Below are 27,416 nucleotides of genomic sequence, written 5' to 3' on the forward strand. Positions count from 1 at the left end.
CTGAAATTTTAATATATGAATTCTAACTTTACAGGTGAACTTATTTTGAGCTTAATTTCAAAACTTCTGTACGCACATGTGCAACTAGTGTTCTATGAAGGAACTAATACATGTAGTGGTCCAATTGAAGTGGTGTTCAAACAGTCCTCGTCATCTTTTTGTATACATTTTCAATCACGAGACCAAGATGACTTTTGCGATTGCGAGCCTTCAAAGTATTTCTTAGAGCAAAGTAGCCACGGAGCATCATCAGCAGGTTGATGCAGAGAGGCCAGAAGAGTCACAGAAAGACAGAAGTGAAGAGAAATGTGTTCACAGATCAAGCAGGTTGTGATTTCCGCCATTGAGTTGTTGTTAGAGAACAGCAAGTTGCGCAAAAAGTATTGAAACAATGAACAGTTTTAATCATTTGATAGTTTAGTGAAGGTCAAAGTTTTTTTTTTAATGTATTTTAGATTCAGCCTGAAATTTTACCAGAAAGTCAAATATTCATGACTAATGACAATAATTTGAGAATGATTTTGCATCCCCCTAAAAATACATAAAATATGAATATTAGAACATTTAGTAACAACGGATTTAATAAATCCATAGATTAACCTCAGGAGATCTGAGTATTTTATATGTTAGCATTTCCATTGAAACATAACCCCTTTTAACAGAAAAGTGCTGTTACCTTATATAGAAAATAATGCACTGGTAGTGTAGCGGAGCATGACGCTGCCATCCGTGTGGTCAGATCAGGTGAGTTTACGCTCCGGTCAGTGTTCCAGTACTCAGTGTACTCAGCCACGTATGATCCTGAGTGTGGTTAAAAAATGGGCAGGTTGCATCAGGAAGAGCATCCGCCAACAAATTCTACGAGTGACTCATTGTGGTGACCCTTGATAGGACCAGCCGAAAATTGCAACGACAACATGAAACGGAAAATGATCTTCTTTTAATACTGAAAATCCATTCTCATTGTGTGGTTTTGCCTGCCAATTTTGTATGTAAGCACGCTAGGAAACTTGAACTTAAAAAAAAATCTATTTTCTGGGAAACCATTAAAATGATGTAATTCAGGAAAAAAAAGCCTCAATCCTGCATCCAAAATAAAGTCTGTTGAGCAGTGGTAATAATTCACCTCATATAACGTTTTTCCCATATTTGTTCACCTCAATTGAAATGCCTTCTGCACCAAAGTAAACAAATACCATTGTGATTGGCCTAATCCAAAAAGGATAGGGGGTCTCTTCATTGAGGCTCTTGCAACCACAGTCACCGATCAGACACAGGACCCAAAGTCCACAGGCCGGTCATCGGGGAGAGGGCTTAAAAGTTTGGCACTGATATACGGCCTGGCAGAGATCACTGCAAAGCACTTTTCTATTCATTGTGGAAGAGGGATTGCTTTCTTTTCAGAAGAGGCTGAGCCAGAAAACATGGCATGGCCTTTTTGTTTGACCCCTTTGGCTGAAATTCATGTTTCGTGATAGCCATCTTAACCCCACCTTCTTCTCACTTGTAGTGTATTCATATTGCAATGGAGTTAGACCAATATTTGTCACCAGTGTGACAAGCAAATTAAGTCAGTTCAAATGACACTATTCCAAATATATCTTAGGTGTGAAGGTCATTAAGTCTCAAACTGGTGCGGAACTGCAGTTGAGGACAGTGGTGGAGCGTTTATTCTTGGGGCGGGCCACAAGGTGAGCAAGGCCATCTCAGGGATGTGCAAAAAAAAAAAAAAAAACACTCAAAAAATTCTTCATAAACTGCTGATAAACATTTATTATTTGTTCTCTACAGAGAACATGGCAAAATGTGGAAAAAAACAGAAAAATCAGAAAAAAAGGGTCCTTTAGGGGTCCACTTTTGTTCTCCAACATACAAATGTTTGTGATGCACACTTTAACGTTTACAATTGGTTTAAGCAAGTATACAGAGAAGGTACACCAATGGTCCATGTGGCCAATCATTACTGCGCCTTTTTATTTTGACAAACAAGTGCGACGCTGATGTGAATTTCTTTCCATAGAGCCCAACGTTGTATGGAATTCTGTTGAAAGAACAGTAAGAGTAGTAATCTGGACCAGGGATGGGAAACGTATTGCACCTCAAACCAAGTGAAAATGGTTCTTATGAAGAATTTTGTCTACTTTTGTACTTTTTGGCCACAGAGGAAAAATATAGTATGAAATGGTGCCCTTTTTCCATCAGAAAGTTGTTAATCACTATGATTTAAGTGTGCTTATGTTACCCAGTAGATCGAAGGTGTCTTAATTTGCTGCTGCATTAAATATAGAATGGACTTTGTTAACATAAAATTGTGAATGTGACTTGCATGCAAAACATTAAAATCCCTCTTAGTTCCATTGATGCCAAGATAAAGGGGTCGCAATCCAGTACTTTACCTGCACATGCGATTGTGTTGACCCTTCACCTTCTTCTGTATGTTGGTAGGGAGAGAGGCAAATATTCTTCATTTTTTTTCATCAAGGTGTTCAATTCCATTTAAATGCTATCCTCTTTCAGGCCAGTTTTGAAGTTGTTATTTTAAAATGAATTTGCTACATATTCAGTCGTAAAAGTACATGCCAATTAATGTAGTCATGATTTTATAAACGACACTATATTCATGTTTTATAAACTAATCAAGAATGTATATGGATCCGTTTTATTCCTTAGTGTAATCAACGTTACTATAAAAGTTGCATATGTTGCACGTTGCTTAGTTACCGTCAAAGAAGGATCTTTATCATCTGGATATGATAATCCAAACCACGTGTCTGCTTGGCTAAAAGTGCACCCTGAAATTTGCTTGCCTTGAAAATTGCTTTAAAGTCCATCTGTTGTCGGAAAAGGAAATAGTTGTGTCATTGGCAATTGCATTTGAGTTTTCACCTTGAGTTATTTTCAAGGCCATTGCGAAGAAAAAAGTTTGGGTGATTTAAGGACAAAGAAAAATATCTCTACTAGTGTTTTACCCAACGGAACTGCAAACACCCACTTGAACTAAATCTTGTTAAAAATGAAATAGTGGCGGTGATGTCGAAGACATCCTCTCAAACAATTCTTACTCTTACATACACACTTCAAACATTGTCGGTGACTGCCAATACAAATGTTAATTTTGAACCGAGTTAAAGAGAAACTCAATGAAAGTTCTGAATAATACGCCAAAACACAATGAGAACACACCGGCTGAGTCTGTGAATCTGGTTTCACTTCAGCTGGTGATGTCAGGGCTCCTCGGGTCAAAAAACCTCCTGCAGCTGACCAAACAGGGAGCATCGAGCACAAAGGTTTTCCCACAAAAATCTACACAAGCAGCATCTTTCCTACCCCTCTAACACTGCCACGTCTACTTCCCAAGAATTCAGCACAAGCCAGAGTAGTGTTGTATTTCAGTTATTCCCACTGATGGGTGAAATAAACCAAAAAAACTTTCTTACGGGTGATTCAGTTCACCAGTGGCTTCTTGTATGTGCCCCAGATATGCTTTATAAGCCAATTGGACAGAAAAGCTCTCGTGGTTGGCACTTACATATTGGATGTCAACAGAATTGGAATATCTCCCTGATATCAAAGGAAACCTCCAGATGAATTCGTGGCCAATAGTGCCCCGCACTGGGATGGGGCTTCGGCCAACAGCTGCAGGAAACAATGAGTCATCATAGGCTTTCCTTTCGTGATCCCACATCAGTATTTACAAACACACACTTTTGCCCTTGTATGCTTACTGCACACACGCACTCAGTCGGCATTTCAAGCCTGTACAGTTTTATGTTGTGTATACAAACACTGTTCACCAAGCATTTCGATGCAAATGCTCAGGACCACATCCACCATATCCACGACACAAAAACAATACGCCAAGATGGGATTCAAAGTGAAAACAGATGAGCTATGACTCCAGTCAATCAAAAGAACTTCCTCAGAACGTCCTGATTGTTGAGCCCTGCACTGTAGTGTCATCTTGTTTTATCAGCAGAGGCATGTGTGTCTAGACGCTGTGAAAACAGCTGGTGGGGGGGTAAGAGAGTGGATGTCCGGGAGGAATGGCAGACTCATCCCACAGTTATCACAGTTGGAATTATAGGGCAGAATTGGAAAAAGGAGAGAAATGGCAGGAAAGCAGAAACAAAGAGGAAATTGGGACAAAGGAGGGTCACTTTTTAATTATCACGTCCTGGCTTCTGGCTGCAAAGCACGCCAGCTCACACTCTCTAACTGGCCAGTATTTACAGTTCTTTTGGGCCCTGGTCTGGTGGTTGCCGTTTATAGAAACAAAAACACCATAGAATGGAGATAGAACAAAAAATGCGGAATCAACTAGAAACAGCTGCCTTCTCAAATATGCCTTCAGAAAGAATATGTATTTCTATTTATATTCTTTTCTATACTCTAGTTATTTATATTTCATTGTTTACAACACTGAAACCATTGTTACACCCCCCCTAGTGAGACAAATACAATAACATGGTACAGATCCAAGATTTATTCGTGAAAAAGAAACTATCCTTGGCCTCACTCTTGGCACTGCTGTGTCATTCTTGAACAACAAAAAAACAAATATTTTCAGTGAATGTGAGTGTATGGTTCACTTCCTCAAGTGATTTGTTCTTTTCTCAGTTCATTTGAGATCAGCCACGCGCATGTTGTCAATCTTCGCGAACGACCAATCAGCAGCCAGCGTCAGATGGCGGAGGGATTTTACTGAACATACTGCCATGCTATTGCCTTTCACGAACGATTTAGTAAGTGAACGTGATGTCATTAATCGTTCACGAACAATTCAATTGGGGGGGGGGGGTTGCCATGGGTGCGTGTGGTTCTTTTTTTGTGTGGTGCAGGAAGGAGATGCGGCAGGGAAAGATTTGAATAAATCTTTTTAACTGAATTGAATTATTTTTGATAAACTATGATTCAAAATAACTGTCATATATTGCTCTTGTTTTAGATGCAATTCTATAATTCAAAATTACTGAAATACGCAAATATTGTTCAGAAAGGTCTCTTTATGCTTGTGTGTGTTTTTTTTCCCCAGGTACTCCAGAGTATTAAAAACATGTTTAATAAATAAAGTGAAGAAGAAACTTGTCCATGGGTGTAATTGTGAATGAATGGACTGTGCATTTATAGGCCTATCACACAAAAAAATATTCCCTAATGTAATGCACTTCAACATTCTTAGGTGTTGCCGATGTCAACCGAAATATCTTTATCAACGAGCCTTTATCACGTGAGTGCCACGATTTGTTGCCCAGACCTTCAAACTCCAGAGCAGAGATAAGCGCAACACTCATGAGCAAATGCTTAATTTTTACTATTAGTATGATGAGTAATTCAAGTCAGTGTCTTCTTTGTCTGAAATTGATGCATTGTTCTGTCTACAATGTTACAACTGCTTTCATATTATGGATTTATATTGGCAGGGTTAAAGGGGATGTTAACGCAAAAATATAATTTTCAATAAAATGTTCTATGTCCTTTCACTTGTCTAAACATGGCATTGTGATTAAGATTGCGTTTGTGGAATATGATTTAAGCAGCAAAATCCACTAGAGTTCACCCATCTCAAAGGGCGGCCATTTTATCACTTTCTATTGACTGAAAATGACATCAGAGTTGCTCAGAGCTCAGATAACGACCAATCATGGCTGAGCAACTGTGATGTCATTTGCAAGTGACAGAAAGTGACAAAATGGCAGTCCCCGGAGATGACTAAAAAGGCTATTCAAAATTTATTTATTTTCTGTTGTTGTTGTTGCTGCTGCTTAACTCATATTCCACAAACACAATATTAATCCCAATGCCATATTTACACGAGTGGAGCCGCATAGAACAAATGCTTGCTAAAAAATATTTGCGTTTGACTTCCCCTTTAAAAATAAATGCCTTACTGAAGAGACTGAAGTAGAATTTTCTTTTGACCAAAACTGCAAAGTAGACTTAAGTCATCTGTTTTCGTCAACTAAAACTAGACTAAAATGCAGAGGTAAACAAAAGTAGAAGCTCGCAGCAACTGCGTTTTTATATTCTGGAACTGGATTTGCCACATCTGCTAAAATGTCATCAGTCTTTGGACTAAACTTAGACTAAAATGTCAGCAGTTATCTTTGACTAAAATTAGACTAAAATGTCAGCAGTTATCGTCAAGTAAATCTGGACTAAAATAGTCATAGACAATTTTGACTAAAATAAGACTGCAATGCTCACTTTTGAGTAAACTAAAAAGAGTATGATAAAAAGGGAAATTTGACACAAATACCTACAAGACGAAAACAACACTATTCTTGGCAAAAAATATAAGTTGCAGTTGTAAGTTATTAACAATATGCACTTGTACTTTTAATTTCATATATAATAAGGAACTAAGAAAATGCAAAAAACTTGATTTTATTTTCACATAAAATAGACTCAGCCATGCTGCACTTGAATATACTCAAGATTATACTGTCAAATGATGAAGAAATATAATTTCGGCCAAACTTTGCAGAGTTGGATTTCACTTGTAAATAAGCAATAAAAACCTTTGCTTTCACGCACCATTTGACACATTTGATCCGTCACGGCCGCTAACAGAGCAAACAGATGATTCACACAAGGGAGGACGACTAATGCCAATTGCTATGCCCATAAATTCTCCTCATCCAACGGAGGTGATGAAAAGCCCACCCACAAATAACAAAGGCATTAGTCCGTGGATCATCTTGTGTTTGGATGTAAACAAGCTCATGAAGTTGCAACCTCAAATACCAATCTAATGGAGCAGAAAGCTGACCTACCACCCCACACAAATAATCTGCAAGTTTGAAAACATGGTCATGGGCACGTCACATGGGAGTGGTACAGTGTGGCAATATATTCGTAGGTTCTGCTGAGACTGGGCATCGGTTTAGATTACTATAAATCTGTGTGGTGCAGAATACTTAAAAAAAAAGGATTGTATTATGTAAGTGGCAGTATCTAATACATTTACATGACAGAATGTCAATCATTACCATTAGCAGGTTAATATTATATTTGCTGCCGGTGTGAAGCATTTATTAAACAAACAAAAAGTATTTATCAAATGAAACTAGAAGTACCGTGCAGAGTAATGACAAGTTATCGTGTCTACTTGTGTTATATTATTCTCATATGTTATATTCATATATTAGTTTAAATGAGGTGAAATCTGTGGAATGTTCATAACCTGCCCTCCACATTTGCAACACACACACACATAGTCTGTCCGCATATACAACTGATGACAAACAACACGTATTCATATTCTGCCAAAGACACAACAAAATCGATAAAGCACATCCGCCACATAGACAGTATAGCCAAAGACACAACAATTTTGATACTGTAGGGCTCACTAGGAGTCAATTGCAAAAATGCACATTAATAGACATGACAATTTGAGATCTGAACATATACACACTCGCTGAGAAAAACCCACTTTGGTTCATCCATTGTCTTGCCATCATAATTGCAATCAATTCTGTGATCTGATGTCCATTCCTTCATGTTCATACAAGGTGTCCAATAAGTCCTTTTCACTGCCTTTTATTCCTTTTTCATTTCAGTTTCCGTTTGGACAGACAGAAGCATTTGAGATCTTAAGCTTTGCAGTTTTTGTATGCAGATAATTTCTGGCCCATTGTTGGCCAATTGACATTGGAACAAGCATTGCACACTTGCTGTCTGGGAAGGCATTTTCCTGCCCCTGACTGCTTGTTGATAGTCGGAATCTTCTATTTGAAGCCTTTGGACTACCCAAGTTTTGTACAAATGAAACTTTATCATTCTCAGACGCATCCACTTAATCAAGCTTTTGAGGATGATGAGATCAATTGCAGCCCACCGCATAGACTTTGCTTTGCCTTGCTTTGCGTGAGTGACAGCTCTTGGAGTTTGGTGTTGTCAAAAGTGTTTGTAGTAGAAGGTGCTACTTGGCTCATTAAGACCACATCCTGGTTCGAGAAACTTGCCATGGATAGCATAAATTATACTGTGCACTGAAGCAGCCATAAAGCTTCTCAAATTGGCGCTGAACTGCAGTTGGGGACAGAAAAATTTCTTGCAGGGCTGCAATTTTGCAGCGCTGCTCCAATGATAATTGGCGAGCCACAGGCAAGGGATGATTTGCTTACAAAAACTGCAAATTTGAAGCTATCCAAATTCTGATGGTCTGACTGATACCTGAAATAAAATGAGCAACTTTTGGGAGACATTCTATTTAACTCTGGGATGCAGTGACAGCTTTAACAAAGGATGAACTAAATATAATCAGACAAACGACAAATAAGTGAGCAAAACACAAGGCTCTAAATCACTCAGTACAAAGCCAAGACCAGAAAAAAACAAGCTGATTTGCTGACAGACGTAGGAGGAGACTATAACTTGGAAGCAGACCACTAAGACTCAAACAGTAGACAGAAATCCTTGCTCCCAGCCATCAGCACAATAAAAAGATACACGCCCAAAACAAAATCAAAACAATCTACAAGTTCAACACAGAACATGACAGCAGGACACAAGTAAAAGCAGATGCTGCTTTTATAAATGGATATTTTCAGAACATTTTTATTTAGATGCACTCCAGTTCACTTCAGAAAGAAGCATTTTTTTATTCTCTGTAAATCAGCACATTTACAAAGGCTATTGGCAATCCTACTTATAAAAATTATGATATTTACTCGAAATAGTGAAATACAGTTACACCGTCTGTAAAGAAGGCCAAAAACAACCGTATGACGCAAATAAGTGTATACAAGCTGCAAACAAAGTGGTAACCTTGTCAATCAGTTACTTAACAGAAAGAAAACGTAAGGTCCTGTCTCTGTTCATGTAATAGGAAAGGAAGGGGCTCTTTGCAACCCGAGGGTTTTAATAGTTTCCTTTTTTTTTTTTGAGTGATATTAACCATTTTTTGGCATCTCATATCAAGAAGTCTGATGAGAATACACACAAGGAGTATAAATTAAAAAAAAATTCTGACCCAAGATTATGATATCAAAAGAATTCTCATCAAAGAGGCAAAAGATTGCATTATTTGTCCCCCTCTAGCCACATTTTGTCATTATCATTCCAGTCTGGTATTGTCCCTCAACAATTCACATTTGCTCAAGTCATTCCTATTGTATAATCACAGCTGGTAATCCAAAGGTCTTGACTATGACCGTCCAATACCCTTCTTATGTATGAATTATGTAAGACTCATGTATAAGTATATGTAAGACTCGCATAGCACTTAGAGTAGCTAACACGCTTTATGCTCATCAATATTGCATTAATAAGACACACTCTACCGAACATGCTTTGCTGCAACTTGTCAATCATGCCTCATGCCCATGAGAAGAAAATTGCCCTATAATATTCTCTTTTCTAAACACGCAACACTGGATGTTGTCCTCAAGTCGTTTATCGGCTACCTGAACAACAGAAAGCGATTACTTTGATTATTTAAATGATGTCTAATCCAACAAATCTAGAATTCAGTCGGGGCGACACAAGGAATGGACCTTGGGCCCTTTTTTATTTTTAACTTTTATTCATGACTTGCCAATATCTTGCAACAGATGCATCAAACGAAGACTAAAAGACAGAAAAACAGCTTCTTCCGAGAGCCGTCTCTATGCTGAATTCTCGCACACAACTAACTTTGCCATGTAGAACTGCAACGTAATGCGTTTTTTTATTTAATTATATAATCTTTAATTACTTTAATTGCTCTATTAAATTGAATTATTCATTATTATTTGCAGTGGAGAGGGGAGCTCTCCAATCTCATTGTACACCGAGTCCAATGACAATAAAGGCCATTCTGATTCTGATTGCAACAACCTTCTTCCTTCAATATTAATATGATATGATACCAGTCTCCTAGATGTTGGCCGCTTTTGAATCTTTTTTTCCGTGTATTGCATATTTTACTGCAGGCAGCACAGTGGACTAATGGTTAGCACATTTTCGCTCATGTGAATGATGGATGGCTCGAAATATGCCCCGGGGGATGTGGCATGGACCTCTAAGGACTTGGCATGTTCTCCCTGTGCTTGCGTGCATTTTGTTAACGGACTGCGGCTTTCTCAAATAATACAGAAACATCCAGAGGACACATGTCCGGAATTGTCTGTTGCAGTCATGTCATTTGCCCTGTGTTTGCCCTTGCGACCTTTCCATCAATCCTGCCTCAGGCCCAAAATCAGCAGTGATGGGCTCATACTGACCTCTATTTAGGGCCAACTGTGCATAAAATGATTGGGTGGTCCCTTGAGGTGGCTGAAATGAACGCGAGTGTCGAGTGTGTAAAGGAAGGAGTGAGTGGGATAACTAGACTAAAATTGTAACTGAAACCATCAAGAGGCATGGAGTTTAGCTTAACCAAATGTGTTTTCCAAAGTCAAACCCAGGGTGCTGTCAGATAAATGCTGTTATTGAGTTGGATCTTCTTTGAACTCGAATACTTTCATCCCCGCTACACTCCTCGTTAAGTAAAATCAGCCTGGTAGTTTTCATGCAATCAAGCTGACAGCTAAGCCCGACAGACAGACAGACGGTGAAGAGTGAGGAATGAATTCAGTGCTTTCATTCATGCCAGAACGCACATTAATATGCATTTGCTCATGCTTACTATCGTATGTGTTTGATCTGCCAAACATACAACCAGCGGGAAGCTGAATCCAGATGGATTGGTTCCAACACAAATAGTGACCTCTCCAGTCTCGCCAGAAATATCCCCACTCATATTTTTCCCCTGGCACTCCATTCATCGCTTGGCTTTTTTTTTTCTTGCACCCACTTAGACATACAGAAAGGGAGGAGGGCGTTTTTGGGGGCATGGCTGCCATCAGTCATCAACTTTGTGATAACAGATCTCTCTATCAAACCATAAGGGGTCTCAGGATTTGTGTCACTGTCAATTATCCAAATTATACACCCATTTCGAGTCTCCCCACCAATCTTATCTGATTAGTGGCTCAAGTTCTGCATGATACGTGGTTATCAGTTTCACTTTGGGGTGTATTTTCTCATTATACTTGTTTTCTTGATGCTCAGAACCACTCTACATGCTTTTCTATATACATAACATTGTTAAAATAGTACTCAGTCTCGTACTATAGTGCATAAATTTGACTTCAAAATTTGAGCGTTGTATTGAAATTGTTTAGTTTAATGTTACAATGGTTGTATGGCAATTTAGAAGTGTATCGTAAGTAAACTCCAATGCACTCCATGTTATTTTATACAATCAAACCGAACTCAAATTTATACATTTACATGCATTTTCTTTTTTTCATTTTAAAATAATGAGGTTTAAAAATGTTTGGTTCAAAAGAAACTTGCATTATTATACATTATTATAGTGTTTGTACCTTGTTGTGCTTACAGTTTGTTATATTTTTAGAATAAAAATATTATATTTATAACATTAAAGCCTGAAAAATATGACATATTTTTATAATTACCAACAATAAAGCAGCAATAAAAACAGATGCTGATGAATAACTGTTTGCGACAGGGAGTAACCCTTAAAGATTTTGACTCATTAATTGTAATTCACATGCTGAGGGAAGGATGACATCTTTTGAAACATTACCAAACGAGACACGCCACTTGTGACCTGACTCGATTGCATTACAAAATTAAGTATTTGTGACAACCTGAACTCCAACACAAGAGTTACACACTCATTTGTATCTGCCTGGATGGGTTGTTCTTAAACACGTTTGTTCATGATGAATAAGACAGAGCTGGCACCTTTGAGACTAAGTTGTTTATTAGACACAAGCTTTCGCAGACAGCAACCCCATTACTCATCTAATATGTCGGGCACCACTTTTGTTCTTGCATGTTTTGCTACTCTATGTATAGGACGTCAACATACTGGCAAGCAAAAAAACAAACAGTTATTATAGGGAATGCAACAGCACCACTTTTTTTCAGACCAAGTGCAAAGACAAATACCAAGTACCAGTACTTGATCACAGACGGAACAGTCTGATGGACGGCCATTTTGGGGACGAAGAACAGAGAACCAGAGGTTTTTCAAAAAGCCTCGTGGGTTTCCAGCCATCTTTGTAATTGTCCCTAACCTGGTAAAGTTCCACGTGTATAGAATTAAAATATTTCCACTCGGAGTACAATGAAATTGTGTAATGCTTTCGCATGCACTGGCCCTTTGAGTGAGTGAGTGAGTGAGTGATTAAAAGTACGCAGGATGGACAGGGACACAGAACAATTATTTTAAAGATAAGGATCCAGGGACGATGATGGAAGAGTGCCCGCCCAAGTGTTGCGGGCGGAAGATGGACCGGCAAAATATGGTAAGGTGCCAATCTCTGTACTTGATAATGCCACTTCATCTTGTAACAGTGATGATATTTTTTTAATTAAAAGTTATTTAAAAATACGAAATGACTTCCTTTCTTCCAAATGGAACAGGTTTCGCTCAAGTATTTTTTTTTTTAACAACTGCATGTTTTTCTTTCAGTCTCGCTACACATATTTCATCCACTCCCAACCTGTAACACAAATCATTTCAGTTATGTGATATCTCAGTCTGACACTATAGGAAAGGAGTAAATAAAAGAGTAGCAGTAGGAATATGAGGCTGGCCGCGCCGCGGATCTCTACAACCTTCGTGGTTGCCAGACAGCCCGCGGCGCAAACACATTGAGTAGCCACCTCCTTCAGCAGCAACTAACAAAGAATTGCCAACTATGTTTACAATAAAGTATTTCCACACGGCTGACATGGCTTCTACTCCACCTGAAGGTAGACAGGTCATCAACGCAATCCTGATCTTTCTGGCTGCAAACATCACCGTGGATTTGAAATTAAATGAATAGGATGTATTTTAATGAATTTACATCCAAATAAGTTGAACACTGTGGGGGTTACAACTGTTTGTGTATATGCCTCACACAATTTGAGGGACCAAAAGCAATGACAAAGTGACAAATTAACAATCATAAATCAAATTGTCATTTTTTTATGACTTGGTTTCAAATCATTTGCAGTCAATTCCAGCCTGAGGTCTGGAATAAATAGACATCCCCAAAGGCGGGACGTCATCACTGGTGATGCTTTGCCTGCCTGGCCTCAAGTATTGTCTTCAACAAATGAAATGAAAGCTCAATAATATTTGGCCCTCTTTGTCCTATTCTAAACAAAATAGTTGGTGCCATTTTCTTAATGAATGAAAAATAATGTATAGTAATTTTTAATTTTCAATTTAATGAAAATGTTATTTAAATTAAACAATGAAAATATGATATTAATTTTGAATTGTGGTTCAACGGAATTATTAAATAAAAATAAACTCATGAACAAAACTGGACAAAATGATGGCACCCCTAGAAAACCTATTTCGAGAGAATTTGTTTTGACCATACGGCCAAGTTTAACCAGTGCATGCCCTTTAATGAGCATCATAGGCGTAATCAAACTTGTAATTAATCAATCAGTCTATTTAATCGGCGATAAGTAGTCACTGTGCTGGTTTGTGGCTTGGTGTGTGCCACACTAAACGGGGACCAGAGGAAGCAAAGGAGCGAGTTCTCTCAGGAGATAAGAAAAGTAAATTATAGATAAACATAAAGCTTGATGTTCCTGTGACTGCAGTTGCACATACTAGTCTTACGTTCCACTGCAGCTAACCTCCCTGGACGCGGTCTTAGGAGAAAAATTGATGAAAAATTGAAGAGCCTGATAATAGAAAGGGTAGCCAAAGACCCCAGAACAACCTTCAAAGAAGATGAACTTCAAGGTCAAGGTACATCCGTGTAAGATCGCACTATCCACCACACAAGTAATACCAACTGGCATGCTGACAAGTCACAAAGCTTCTGGGAGCAGGCGATATGGACAGATGAGAGAAAACTAGAATTGACAAGGCACATCATTTCTATGTTCATAGACGCAGAAATGAAGCAAAGCAAGAAAAGAAGACATTCCCTGCTGTGAAACATGGAAGAGGCTCTGCTATGTTATGGGGTTGCTTTGCTACATCTGCAATTGGGTGTCTTGAGCTGTGCAGGGTTAAGACACAATCAAATCTAAAAAAAATGTGCTGCCCATCCAGAGTCCAAAACTGGCTCTCGGTCGCAGATAATGGGTCTTGCAACAAGATAATGACCTTAAAAACATTTTCCGAAGTAGCCTTCTCTCAGCCTTGATCTAAAGCTAATTGAAAATCTGAAGAAGGAGCAGAAACTTGCCACCTGGAGAAAACACCTTTCAAACCAGGGACAACTGGAACTGTTTGTTCAAGAGTGGGCTAAAATATCTCCTGAGAGGTGCAGAAGTCTCATTGAAGGTTGCAAAAATCTGTTGATTAGAGTAATAGGCTGAAAAGGTTGTGCAATGTCGTGTTCTGGTTGGTGACTTTGTTCTGTAATAAGCACGAATGAGATTTTTTTTGTTCTCTTTGGGTACCTCTGCCTGGTGTAGGTTTAGAGTTGCCTTTTGTATGTCTTTCGTCCCCTTCCCTGTGGCTCTGTCCACCTCTAGTTAGCTCTTTATTTTTTTGTTTGTTTCTACGTCGACGATGTTTCTGTCTGTTTTGGGACCAATTACAAGCATCTCAAGCTGGTCGTGACATTGGAAGCATTTGGTTAAATATGAGCAGATAATATCGCCTAAAAGCGTTAAGAATTGATCCGGCATTTGGTAGCTGTGACATTCGATAAATACAAGGGAATCAGTTACATTGGCAGCCATACATGCCCACCTGGTCATGGAACAGCTGTTTGTTCCATTACTTTTGATCCTTTAAAAAGTTTGACACACATAGATACACCGTATTAATTCCTACACTGTTTTCTTGATTTTGGATTAAACCCTCAAATTAAATGTCATGATATCTATGAACCTGACTATTCATTGCAAGTTAACTTGGTATCGGTGTCCTTGTATTGGAGCTTTCCAGTAGATATGAGTACAAACTTACATTAACAACACAAATAATGATACTGATATCGCTATTGGTGCGTCTCCAGCTGCTATAAATTATTGGTCAGCCAAACTCAGCCTGATAAGCCTCAAAGACAAATCCAGTGACAGCGGGTTATGAAAAATTTCAGGAATCATGGGCCAGTTATCCGAAACTGGCAACTGTCTATTCAGCAAAAGATTTACCACCCATATCTAATTTTTACATTCGTCTTAAATCCATCTCCCTTGAAGCACAGGAAACTGTTTGGCATGGATGTCACAAGAAACGCCATCAATCATGAATATGGTTAAATGGAAACAATTCCTCAACAGCCCTAAAGAAAGCTAAGACAAATAGCCACAGAACAAATATTGCACAGATTATGAATTTACAAAACAAACATATCAATGACTTAACGTGAGCAATCACCACATCTGTCCACTGACGAACCAGACTCATTCGTAAGAAAACATTAAGTTTACTGTTTGCTTATCAAGTAACTCAAGTCTAGTGACAATTTGACAATTTACATTTCTTTTTTCAGCTTGCAATTTAACTGGCCTTGTACCACTCTACACGACAATCAACAGGATTTTTTTTTTACTGTTAACTATTTATATTTATAAGATTTGTTTTTATTTGTATGACTGAAGAAAATCAAAAATCCTAATGAAAATTGACCATAAACACAACTTAGTTTTTTTATGTTGTTTTTCTTTTTTTTTTTTAAAATACATTATTATACTGGATTTACAGAAACAAAAATCAATTTATAACGCAGACCTCGATCGCTCACATTAAGTGCATACTGATCAATAAAACAGAACCAACAGCATTACTCATAAAGACAGTTGCTCAACTGAGCGAGGCGTGCTCTTTGAACTATTAGGAAAGGTTCAATGCAATGCATAAATTCTGCTGCAAATGTTTCTTCTATCACATTTCAAAGTGGTCTTGAGGAAAAGTGGTTTGGATAAAATGATAGAATGGACATTCCAGATGCAGCATCCATCTTTGGGCTGCTTTTGTTTCTTCATTTTGTCCAGCAGAATAGCATGCACCCTCACTATCCTATCAAAACTGCGTGACTAAATCTCAAACATCAACCTTCTCACGTACATGACCACTGTGCTACAAACTCGTTTCTCTTACTAAAAACATATTCGGTAACCAAATTGTGTCTGCCATTTAATAATAAGACAGATCAAATATCAGATGGAGTGTCTTTGTGTGCTATAAAATGCAAGCAATACTGCTCATAAAATATACTACTCCCAGAAGTCCCACTCAGCTCAAAGGTTGTTAAAGTTCTCTCCACATAACAGAGACCAGAAACAGATTTTTCAATCCCTGAGACAAATCTTTTTTTCCCCGTCAGTGGTCACAGAAAACCTCATCGCTGTGACATTCAGCATAAATTAAGGCTTATTTCAGGGGCTCAACTACTGAGTTGCTGACAATATTCTGGGAAAGCAATTCATCAAAGGCAAGTTCTTCAGGTTGCCACATTCTGCAAGCATTTCGAGGGGACACAATTCACGAGAGGAATATGCCATTGTCAAGTAATTTCCATGTATTTCAATTTTAAAGGCAACCATTCCGGAATCAAGAAAGATAAACCTTCATCTAACCTTTAACAGCTGCTACATGTTATGTTATAAATAAAAGCTACCTGGAAATCTGGCGCACATGTGTAATGAAGGGGTTCCAATACAAAATCAATTAAACAACCCTACTTCATTTACCTCAGCCAATACTATAACTGTATCCGTGATTAAAGAGCAAGCACAGTAGGATCCTGTAATTATCCGCTCCCTGTCCAGAGTCATGACATCTTGGTCGCTCTGGAAATATGAAACTATATTACCCAAAACTGTCTTCAAATCCTCATCCTAAGCAAACATGCAATACTGGGCTTCTTAAATCATAAAGTGTCAACTTGTGAATGTAAAGAAGAGTTTGTTGGCCCAATAGCCTTGAAAGGCGAGCTGCTGTTGACATAGGGAGGGCAGCCTTGAAGGGGGTGGAGGTAAGGGCCATGGAGCTCTTCTTAAATGCAGCTGATCCTTTTAAAGTGGCCTTTCATCCTCCAGTCCAGGTCCCTCAGGAGCCTGAGTGTTCCTGGGAAAGTATCCAACTCTCGCAAGGAATCGTCAAATCTGTGAAACTTTTGAGTCTAAAAATTGATTTACTAAACACCAGTAGCGCTTAAGCATTTATAGATGCCTTGTTCAGGTGATAGCTAATCTGACCGATTTGGCCATTAAACTCTCTTGAGCATACTAGTGTCTAATTATATCTATCCAGTCATTTTCTAGCGTTTATGAGTCTATCCTAAGTTTAATGTAGGCAAAAGGCAGACAACGCCCTGGATTGGGTAGCAAGCAGTTATTCACAGGGCCTTGAAACCATTTCATAAACACTCACACTGATTGTATGTCACTGAAAGGGAATCAGTCCCACGTTGGGATGCACAAAAATCTGCCAAGTGTTCCATGACCTTGGTTCTAATTTGACTTGGTAAAAGCTCTTAGAGAATTTTGCAGCAAAAACTCATATACTAATCTCGTTGCACACTTGAGTACAATGACAATAAAGGGATTTCTAATTCTAATTCTATATGACTTGCTCTAATTATGCTTGATCGCCCTACTTTTCATGGTTAGTGTCACAATTACTTTCATATAAGTCCCCGTTGTCACAACAGCAGGAAGTCAGAGCATGAACATAATGCATACAGTGCTTTAGAAGTTACCTATTCCATTGATTTATTTTTATCTCAGTCTACATGTAGGTTCTACAAAATATCCCAATCAACACAGCATCAGCCACACTGATGCCATTTTCTGTAGCCTTGGGACCATGAGTACAAATTCTGTTGTCCAATATTGAAACTCAACCCTGCCTTAAATCATTGCATCTGTAACTATTATAAGAGGCCAAGACCGCCACAGCTCGTTCATTTTAAGCAAAAGAAGCATTGAGACAAAGGAAATGAGGAAGAGATGAGGTGGGGCGCTTGAGAAAAGCTTCATAGAAGAGCGATGAGGCTTAGTCTACCTGTGTCTGTTTGTAAAAGACTAATGGCTTTTCTGTTGTCCACACATGAATGAGGACTGACGTGCAAAACACACAAAAATTGGAGCTAGGGAGTTTCTACTACTTGGATGAAGGGAGTTGAACTGATAGTCAGATCATATTACAGATATTTGTGGTCCAGCCTGTGCCTGCTATTGAAACTGAGACAATAATGTCCTCAGTCCATCCATTTTCTGCCTATCCTCATGAGGGTTGCAGGCCATGTCAGAGTCTAACCCAGCTGTATTTGGGCGGTCGGCAGGGTACGCCCCGAACTGGTCGCCAGCCAATCGCAGGGCACACATAGACAAACAACCATTCGCACTCATATTCACTCCTACCAACAATTTAGAGTGTTTTATCAACCTACCGTGAATGCATGTTTTTTTTTTAATGTATGAGGAAATTGGAGTAAGAGGAGAAAACCCGCACAGACATTAGGAGAGCATGCAAACGCCACACAGGAAGGCCAGCACCCATTTTGGAACCCACAATCTCTGCACTATGAGGAAGATGTGCTAACCAGTCATCCAACGTGCCACCTAGACACTAACATGTTTTTGTTTTGTTTTGTTTTTGTTTTCTTACATTATGCCTGAGTTTCTGTAATTTAAAGTTTATTAGAGGGGGACGAGGATGTACTTTCTTTCTGGTTGACACACCTCACTCCATTAGAGGAATGTCTGACCAACAGCAACCAGGGTTGACAACCTAAAACACCTGACTACACCTGGGATAACCTCCACACTAGGGCTGGGCGATATGACCTCAAATAAATATCGCGATAAATTAAGCAATTTTACCTCGATAACGATAAATGCACGATAAATTTCCGCCCGTGGACCAAAATCAAAATAAATGCAGGATCCGGACCGCGGGATGGTTCGGACCGGACCCATGACCAATCTGTGATGATTTTTTTTCAGGGCGCATTCGCAAACGTTGGCGCTGCAATTCTAGTTAATACGGAAAAGGCGTCACTGATTTGAGCCAATCAAATCTTTTGTTTACGATCCACTGCCAATTGCGCAGCAGACTGGAAGAGAGTGCTGCTGACAGTATGCCTTGCTAAAAAGTTAGCGAGGTCGATGCGTCTTGTTTTAAATGAATGGACGGAGAAATTTAGTTTCATTCTGGCTGCAGCCGATTCAAAACAAGTGTGCATCATATGCTCCGAAACCGTCGCAACATTTCGAAGCGCCACTACGAAACAAAGCACCGCCCTTTTGTGCAAAGTTATCCGCTGAAGTTTGAGGTGAGCGCACGCAAAAATATCGAACTTCGAGTGCAGTATAACAGATGTTTACATTTTCGTTTACAGCCCAGCGGCATGCAAACGAATGTTCACTAAAAGTATCATGGATTTTGAGGAAACATAAAAAAACATTCAGTGATGGGGAAGTTGTGAAGGAGTGCTTAAATGCGGTTGCACAAACATTATTTAAAGGAAAACACAAAGCCCAGATGTGTGAAATAATCAACCAAATCCCAATGGCCCTGAATCCGTTGCAACCCAGATTTAAGTCACTGGCAGGGCAGTCACAAAGTCATTTTTCTCATTAAGAGATGTAAAAAAAATATTCAAAAGAAAATGTGGTGTCAAAGCTCATTTTGAATGAGTTTTTCATGAGGACAGCCATTTTTATTGATTGTGTACTGAACATGTTGACCTGTTTTACTTGGATAATTAGGCTTTCCGTTTTTTTAGGCTGATAACTCTTTGATTTAAGAAAAAAAAGGTAAAAGATGTTAACTCAATGCTTAGGACTTGATATATTTCTGCAGGAGATATTTTACTGTTTTTTCTGGAAGTGGCAAACTTAAGTTCCTGGAGCCAAATTTTCTTGAATGTGAAATAAACGCCTGATATTTGTTTGACTGGCAAACGTGTTTAATGGGAACATTGCTAAATATTTAGTATATAAGTGTGCTCTGTTGAAAATGACTAAATATTGAAACAATATAAAAATGTGAACATAGGCTAGACATTAAGGGAAGTTGGACTTTGGTCCGGACCTTTTAATTGGAAGAAATTTTAGTCGTGGACCTCTGTGACTTTTAATTGAATACCTCTGGCTTAGACGTTCTCTCGTATGGTGTCGCCTCCGTTATGGGCTGTTGTCCCTGGTCGAACCTTGCTTCGCCCTTTGAACTTTCAGCACAGCATGGTTGACGTGTGGGTGGTGAAAAAGAAAAGGTTGGACGCGCTGTTTTGGGTGCTTACGACGCACTTTGCAGTTCGTGTTCTTTTGCGCAAACATCGCCTTTATGGAACCCAAAACATTTCCAAACGACAAATGAATTTCTTTTCGGGACAAGCGCAACAGGAACAACTTCAACTAACGTTACTTCGTCTTCGGCCCTGACAGCCGCTTCTTGATTTGAATCGCCAGCTATGACCGCGTCGTCTGTTTCTTTTTTTTTTTTGTTCAGCTGGGTGGCGTCACGTGACTACAGCCGCTGTAGCCGTCTTAAAGGGGCATCAACATAGCTGCAGACAGAAAACACTTCTTTTTTTTTTAAACACCAAATTTACCGACATGGGCAAAATGATGTCGGTCATTGTATTAAATTTCGGTTTACCGCGCAGCCCTACTCCACACACATGCTAATATGGAAACACATATGCACAAAACCAGTGGCTGGCCATGCATTTCACATGTAGGCCTTCAGTGAAGTCCTACTTAGTCCTACTTGAATGAATCCCCCTCATAATACCATCATTTAGGACACCATGGGTGGATAAATAATATACAGAAAAACACTTACACAGTCTATCTGCAATAAAATCCACACTTTTCCCTTCTTCGGCCATAGTACTTTAAAAAAAGAAAGTGTGAGGATCCGCCGTACGGCGAGCAGGAGTTGAAGTCACGATCGCCGTACGGCGAGGAGGAGGAGGTGGACCCAAAGTGCGAGGAGGCAGGGATAAGGGTGTTAAGGGAATTTACTAAATCAATTCAACGGGGGCGAACAAAGGAACGTGGGCAAACAAACGTGGCAGGGGGGCAAACTTTAAAGACAACTAAACGTGACAAAACTGGACCGAGGACGAGAGCAAAACACCAAGATGAAATACAAAGGAGCGTGAGCGAGGGCGAAAGCAAGAATAAGTACATGAACGAGATAACTGCGAGAGTCGGGAGAGTCGGGAGAGTCCGTAAGGGGCAACAGGGAGCACAACGGGATAATGACCCGACACTGAGTTGTCGATCAGGGAAGCTTAAATAGTCCGTAATCAGGGGGGCAGATGGGGATCAGGTGTGTGATGGTTAACCGGGAGCAGGTGTGTGGCTGGCGAGGATGAGTGCTGAGGGGAAACGACCCGAAAACAAGCAAAACAATAACACAAAAGCATGGAACGTCAAAAATGAAAACACAAACCCTGTCATGCCCGACGCGGATCATGACAGAAAGGATTTATTTTATATTTTTGAACGGTCGCCAGTTACGACTGACGGTGTTTCGATTACGCATAGCACTGCCCCCTCACGAGTGAGTATCCTATCGCAAAACGCGTTCATCACCTCCAGCGTAAGGCCAGTGAGAAGGCTCACTGTCACCATCTTGTGATCTGATTGGCTATCGCAACTGTCTATCAAATCTGAAAGTCCATTGGCTTTGACAGAACAGACGCCCGCACAATTGTATCTGAGGGCCTCGGAAAGAATAGTGTGTGCTTCTGGTATTGTGAAATCTACCTGGAAACATGAGCTAGATGAATTCTGATTGGATAAAAAACTCACTAAAAATACAACACGAGGATATAATATGGCATCAATGTGAAGAATATGATCATGAATTCTGGATTATGTTAGGCCAGCAGAGAAGGCCTTGAGGGCCTTGACCTCCCACCACTGAACAAAGCCGAGTATTCCATTGAGATTACAATTTACCTATAATGTGGACCTGCTGGCTTTATTCCAATAGGAGATATACATCATGCATCTCTCATCTGAAGCCGCGGTGTTCCGTGGGGAAAACATAGCTGTCTCCCACTTGATAGGAGGTGAAAAGTTAGTGACTGAAGTGGAAAAGTAAGTATATCTGACTTTTGCTCACACATGTCTGAAAGGGGTTTGTTGAGTTGTTGTAAATTTCTGTGAGAAGATTGATATCATCCCTCCACTGCTTCCTCCTATCGCTCCCCATGCTGAGTCCAACAGCATTGACAGATAACCTTCACTCTCGGTGCTTTCTGGCATTTCACTTAGAACACATACAAATAAACTATCTTCTCAAACCTTGCCTATGTTAATAATATACATCAATTGTTCCGCGGAAATGTGAAATGGAGACTGCAATTGTACAGTAACCAAACAAGTGTTGAAATTCAGCCAAAGTTGTGCTTCCATTGCAGATTTGGTAAGTTGTCAAATGCACTCTATGCTGTTTGGTCAAAGATTTATGCATGCTGGCCATGTGCAAAGGAAAATTCGTTTCTGGTAAAAGGATTTGAGAGCAACAGTTGATGAATGCTGCAGCCAAACCAAAGTAACAAACATGAGAGTCTAAATGAGTTCCAGTTGCTGCAGTGGGTTATCAGGACTTGCAATATGAAATAATACCGTCACTTCTTTAGTGTCCAATCAGACTTACTGGCTTTCACTTTTTGCCACGAGGCCCTTTTATCCAGTCTTTCATCTGAAAAAGGCATCATATCAAGCCACAGTATGGTCTAGGTATAGTGGATAAACTTTTTTTCCTCACCATTTGCATTGTTTTCCAAATCATTATTTGTTTATAAATCTGTTTTTTTTTTTTGCTATCCTTCCACGGTTTTCATAAATTGCAGTGTTTATGTCATCAAGTCCTTATCTTCTGTAATTGCCTCTATATATTGTTCATAATTAATTCAGTGCTGGTTCAGATGCCAATGTGAACCAGCACTGAATTAATCCCCTACTCAGATCCAAATAGTTTGTAATTGGCCTCATTTAAAGTTAAAATATTCAGATTTTTTTTTTGACACAGCCCATCTGTTCAGTTTATGATTTGATACAATTGCAGAGAGAATCCGTAAATCTCCTCCTTTTACCTCACTTCTTTCTTTTATCCCAGAATTAAATGGACTTTAAAGCAGCTGTCTCCGTCCTCTGCAACCTTTACTGCTGGATGCATTGGTTATGGTCATCTACAGTAAAGAGTTAGTAAATAGGTGGGCGACAGTTCAGCTTTTGAGTTGAAACAACCTGATTGGGCGCTAGAAGCATTTTTAGAGAGGATGTTGTTGTTTTTCAAAGCAGCAGCAGGCGGAACCACCGTCAGAGACGTAGTGAGGGCCGGGATTCACACAGATGCCTCATTAACGTGTGATCAAGCTGAGAGACAGAGGACGTCTGTGGAGCGCGGCCAGAGCTCTCGTCTTCACCACAGAGAACCCTTTCTGCACCTCGCACCCCACTTCATCTCTTTATTGCACAGCAAGCACACACAAAACACATCTATTATATCCGGTTCTCCCTCTGGAGAGGGAGGAGGCAAAGTTAACCAAAGAGCAATGTGAAGCCATGGACACACATACATTGCCCAGTGTGCACCTATAGTGTGTGTGGACGTGCGTGTGCGTGTATGTGTGTGTGTCTGTGTGTGTGGAGAGATTAAAAGGAAATCAAAGCCTGTCAATGTGAGGACAGGCTGCTTTCAGCGCTGCTTCCCTCAGCATCAATTAGCAGGTTGTGCTGTGACTGGCTCCTGTTAGAGGTGAAGTGGACTTGACCTGGGTGAGGTAAACACACCTCATCCCCAGGGCTGGCTGAAATCAGATGGAGGGCAACAATATGCCACTGCCTGAGCCACAGAGGCCCGCCTGTGCCTGGCCACTAACATGCTTTAGTAGTCATTTCCGACCTTCTGCTCCAATTTCCTCAACCCGGTTCAGGCCCAGCACTGACAGTGGAGGCTTCACCTGGCTGCAAAGGAAACATTTTTTTTACCCATTACTCAAAACCATGAGCGGGTGTCACAGCTTATGAGGAGGTTTTGATTTGACAGAGCCACCTCACAGCAATAGTAAATATAACATTTATAGTGGTATGAAACCACAGCATGATTAAGAATTAAAAAAAATACAGAAAAAGACTACTGCATAAAGTTTATGATTCCCGTGCCAGTGTAAAATCAACCCGAATTGTCATATAAGTCGGATGGCCAACTTTTTAATGGCATTGAAAGCATGTTGTAACGTTGACTTTCAACACTACATAAATGAATGTTGAAAAAGTTAGTAGGGAAACAAAAGCCTCGTTTTTTGTTTTTTTTAACACAAAAGCCTTAATCCCCCATCAAGGGCTCAGGTCATAAAAGCCTTCTATTAAAACAGACAAAACTGCATGTGACATCCGAGTGGTAAACCAAGCAGTCCTCTATGTGAATTAGGTCAAGCTATCAAGCCCTGTTTAAGAGCATTCTTGCACAGTGGGTACATTCATGGCCCTGGAGTGTAAATTGAGATGTAAACAAACAGTTTACAGCACCAGAAGCTCAGCGTATCCAGTTTGAACTCCACACCAAACATTCATACTCATAGTTTAGAGGGGAAAACTGTTCCAAATCAAATCCCTTGGTCAAATAGAGAAGTATAAAATTCCACCATAACACTTAACGTGTTTTTTATCCACCTGCTTTATTGCATATTTTCAGTTTACACAAAAATAAACACCTAAATGTGGAAAAGCTATACTTTTCCCTTTCCAAGTGCTTAAGTTAAAAAAAGGTTCAATTACACAGGAGGAAACTAAGAGTACTGAGACAGGAGGACAGAAGTAAGTGCAAGCAAGTGATGACTGTCTTGGCGTGTAACATTTTTTTTTGGGGGGGGGGGACCGATACAATACGTATTGAAATAAGGCACAAAACGATATATCACTTTTTTTTAACAATAAAATTCGATACGATAAAGATGACTTTGATACGATATTATGACAGTGTGTTAAATTACCAGCAAATCAGCAATGATAGCTGGTGTCTCAAATAATGAACTCCATTTGGCATTAACCTGAGAACATGACCTCTAGTTGTTTAGCACCAAAAGGAAATCCCAGAAACGCCCTGTTAACTCATGACACTGTGGCTGAACACACATGGATACCAAATGCAGTCCTAATGTGTTCTCATAAGCCGCGACATGTGAACATGCAGTTCAACTCACTCACTGGAGTCGCTTAAGTTCTGGAAAATAAGCAAGAAGGGCTCATTTGCAACATTTGGTGGTTTCAGGATTGCAGTCATTTGCTCTAAACAAACAAGACTCTGTGCAGATAAACAGATCAGCATCCACTCACACTCTGGGTAGTTTAGGCTCCACTGTTGAACTTATCTCTCTGGCTTTTAACGGACTGAACAACGGACTGACCACAGATGCTGTGCACCATGAATGCCATGAATTTATCTCCATTTGTCTATCTGTTCATACCAGACCTGTATGGAGAAATCACACTAACTTGACTGTGTGTGTAAGCTCTTCAATAAAACAGAAATAAGAAATGAGCATCAGGCATTCTCTATTTCAGAGGAAATAGACAAAATCATTAACCGCTGAAACTTTTAGTGGCCCGTCAGCACCACGGACAGAGATCACGTCACCCCAAGCTGGACCGATGACCTCTGAGGCCCTCATCATGTGACACAAGCCTGGAGAATTCACGAGAACCGGCAAGGGCTCTATTGTTTAGTGTGTTTGTTGCAAACCAAGTAACAGGTTGAATGAGTCTCTTGCGCTACAAAGAACCTGTTTCTCAACAATAAGAACAGGCAGTCCCTTCTTAAACTACTGACAGTTGTCTCAGCATTTGATTGTGTGACTAAGCTCCCATCTAGCCTAGTTCCTCATTTTTATTCCCGAAAACATTACCATCATAACATGTTTAACCAATAACATTGTAATGCCCTCATATGTGGTTGCAGGATGACATTCGTTGATGTTCTTCAGTCGATATGTCCCCACAAAGAACAGTAGCAGAATGCACATTCAAGAGCTGCTATCAGCCAACAACAAACTCCCTGTCACTACACACACCTGACTACCATCTGAAATGTTCCTTCTTCTTTGTTCTTTAATCTTTGAAGACGTCATAGCCACATTCAAAGCAATGCAAGAAATTCAAAGAGAGAAACATTTAGCTTGGTTAACTGTAACTTTTGACAAAGAGTGCTTAAAAGGCTGTAGGAAAGTGCTTGCTTGGCTTCAACATAGATATAATACAGTAATTACAATTACTGCGAGGTTTCCTGGTGACTTCCTCTCACACCCAGTAGAATGTAGAAGGATTTATGTGCACCTGTCATTTATGATGAGAATCATCAACACTGTTAAGTAAATGTTACGTGACAGAACGACATTGACACTGTATGTGTCGGGGCTCTTTAAATCTAAATATAACCGTCTAAGGCTGACACTTAACCCACTAGCTAATGCTGCGTTCAATTGCTGCTACAGAATCACGGACATTGGCTACTGTCATCTGAATCATACTTTAATAAACTTTTTAAAGCATAGTTATTGTAACTGTGCATAGCTGTTGCATAATTTGGTTTGAACTCGCAGTACTGAAAGCTAGGCGCAATGAAACGTTCTGACGTTCAGCTACTTTTAACTATTAATTTTAACTAATAAAATCAAAGTTTAGGCAGGCTATGGAACTTGTCAGTGTCTGAAATATTATGTGAGTGTCTTTTATATGAGCTTTTTTTAATTAACTGTCATAATTGAAGATTTAAATATTGTCTGTGTTCAGTTAACAACTTGGTGGTTGTATCTATGAGCACAGCGTCCTACAGCACTTGAACATATCAACACACCGCTACAAGCTAAGTAGTACGTTGAAATTCGAACAAACTCTCAAAGTGACCACTCTTACTTTGTTGAGGTGAGGATTTCGGGTAATCTCATAGCCCCTCTTCTGTGTGAACACGAAGGTTCTTTTGTTGTCGTCTGACTTGTGCATCTCCATGTCGCCGGATTCATTTCTCGCTCGCCCGTGTGCCATGTTGTTGTCTCTTTAAATAGCAACAACTGCTTTGAACGCAACAAGTGGATGCGACGCGCAGGTCCGAGCCGAGATGAGAGAACACGTCAGCCGCAGCAGGCTCGCCACTGCACTTCTTATCAACAAACCAGTTTATTGGAGGCACTCAAGTCTTCAGAAGCAAATGTGGCCTTGCGTTGTTGGCCCTGGTGGACAATGAGTAAAAATGTTTGGGGTTTTTTTGTTTGTTTTTTTAATTGGGTCCATTTATTTGAAGTGAAGTTAGAATTATCAAAATTGATTAGTTTATTTACCACTATTTACAGTAGGGTACTGTGTAAGTCAAAAACTGACTATTTTATTATACTTCCATTGTAATTGAAAAATACAGCAAAAAGTAAAATTATGCAAGTGGTCACAGCGTGGGGCAATAGTGGTTAGCATATCTGTCTCAC

The 27,416-nt window shown here is 39.7% G+C and overlaps 1 protein-coding gene across 2 annotated transcripts in view; it reads right to left on the reverse strand.

Annotated features, from left to right (window-relative positions):
- Window positions 1-27,100, reverse strand: part of me1 (malic enzyme 1, NADP(+)-dependent, cytosolic) — a 77,573-nt gene extending 50,473 nt beyond the window's left edge. The window contains exon 1 of one of the 2 annotated variants that reach the window (XM_088307557.1): window positions 26,854-27,100. In XM_088307557.1, the coding sequence (XP_088163683.1) occupies window positions 26,854-26,982 (129 nt within the window). In that variant the 5' untranslated portion in view covers window positions 26,983-27,100. The remainder of the gene's footprint in view (window positions 1-26,853) is intronic. The other variant, XM_088307558.1, reaches the window with a different exon arrangement.
- Between the last annotated feature and the right edge of the window lie 316 nt (window positions 27,101-27,416).

Source organism: Idiotropiscis lumnitzeri, chromosome 10, assembly GCF_059441095.1.
Source record: "Idiotropiscis lumnitzeri isolate Australia: NSW breed Sydney's pygmy pipehorse chromosome 10, RoL_Ilum_1.0, whole genome shotgun sequence".
NCBI classification, from domain to species: Eukaryota; Metazoa; Chordata; class Actinopteri; order Syngnathiformes; family Syngnathidae; genus Idiotropiscis; species Idiotropiscis lumnitzeri.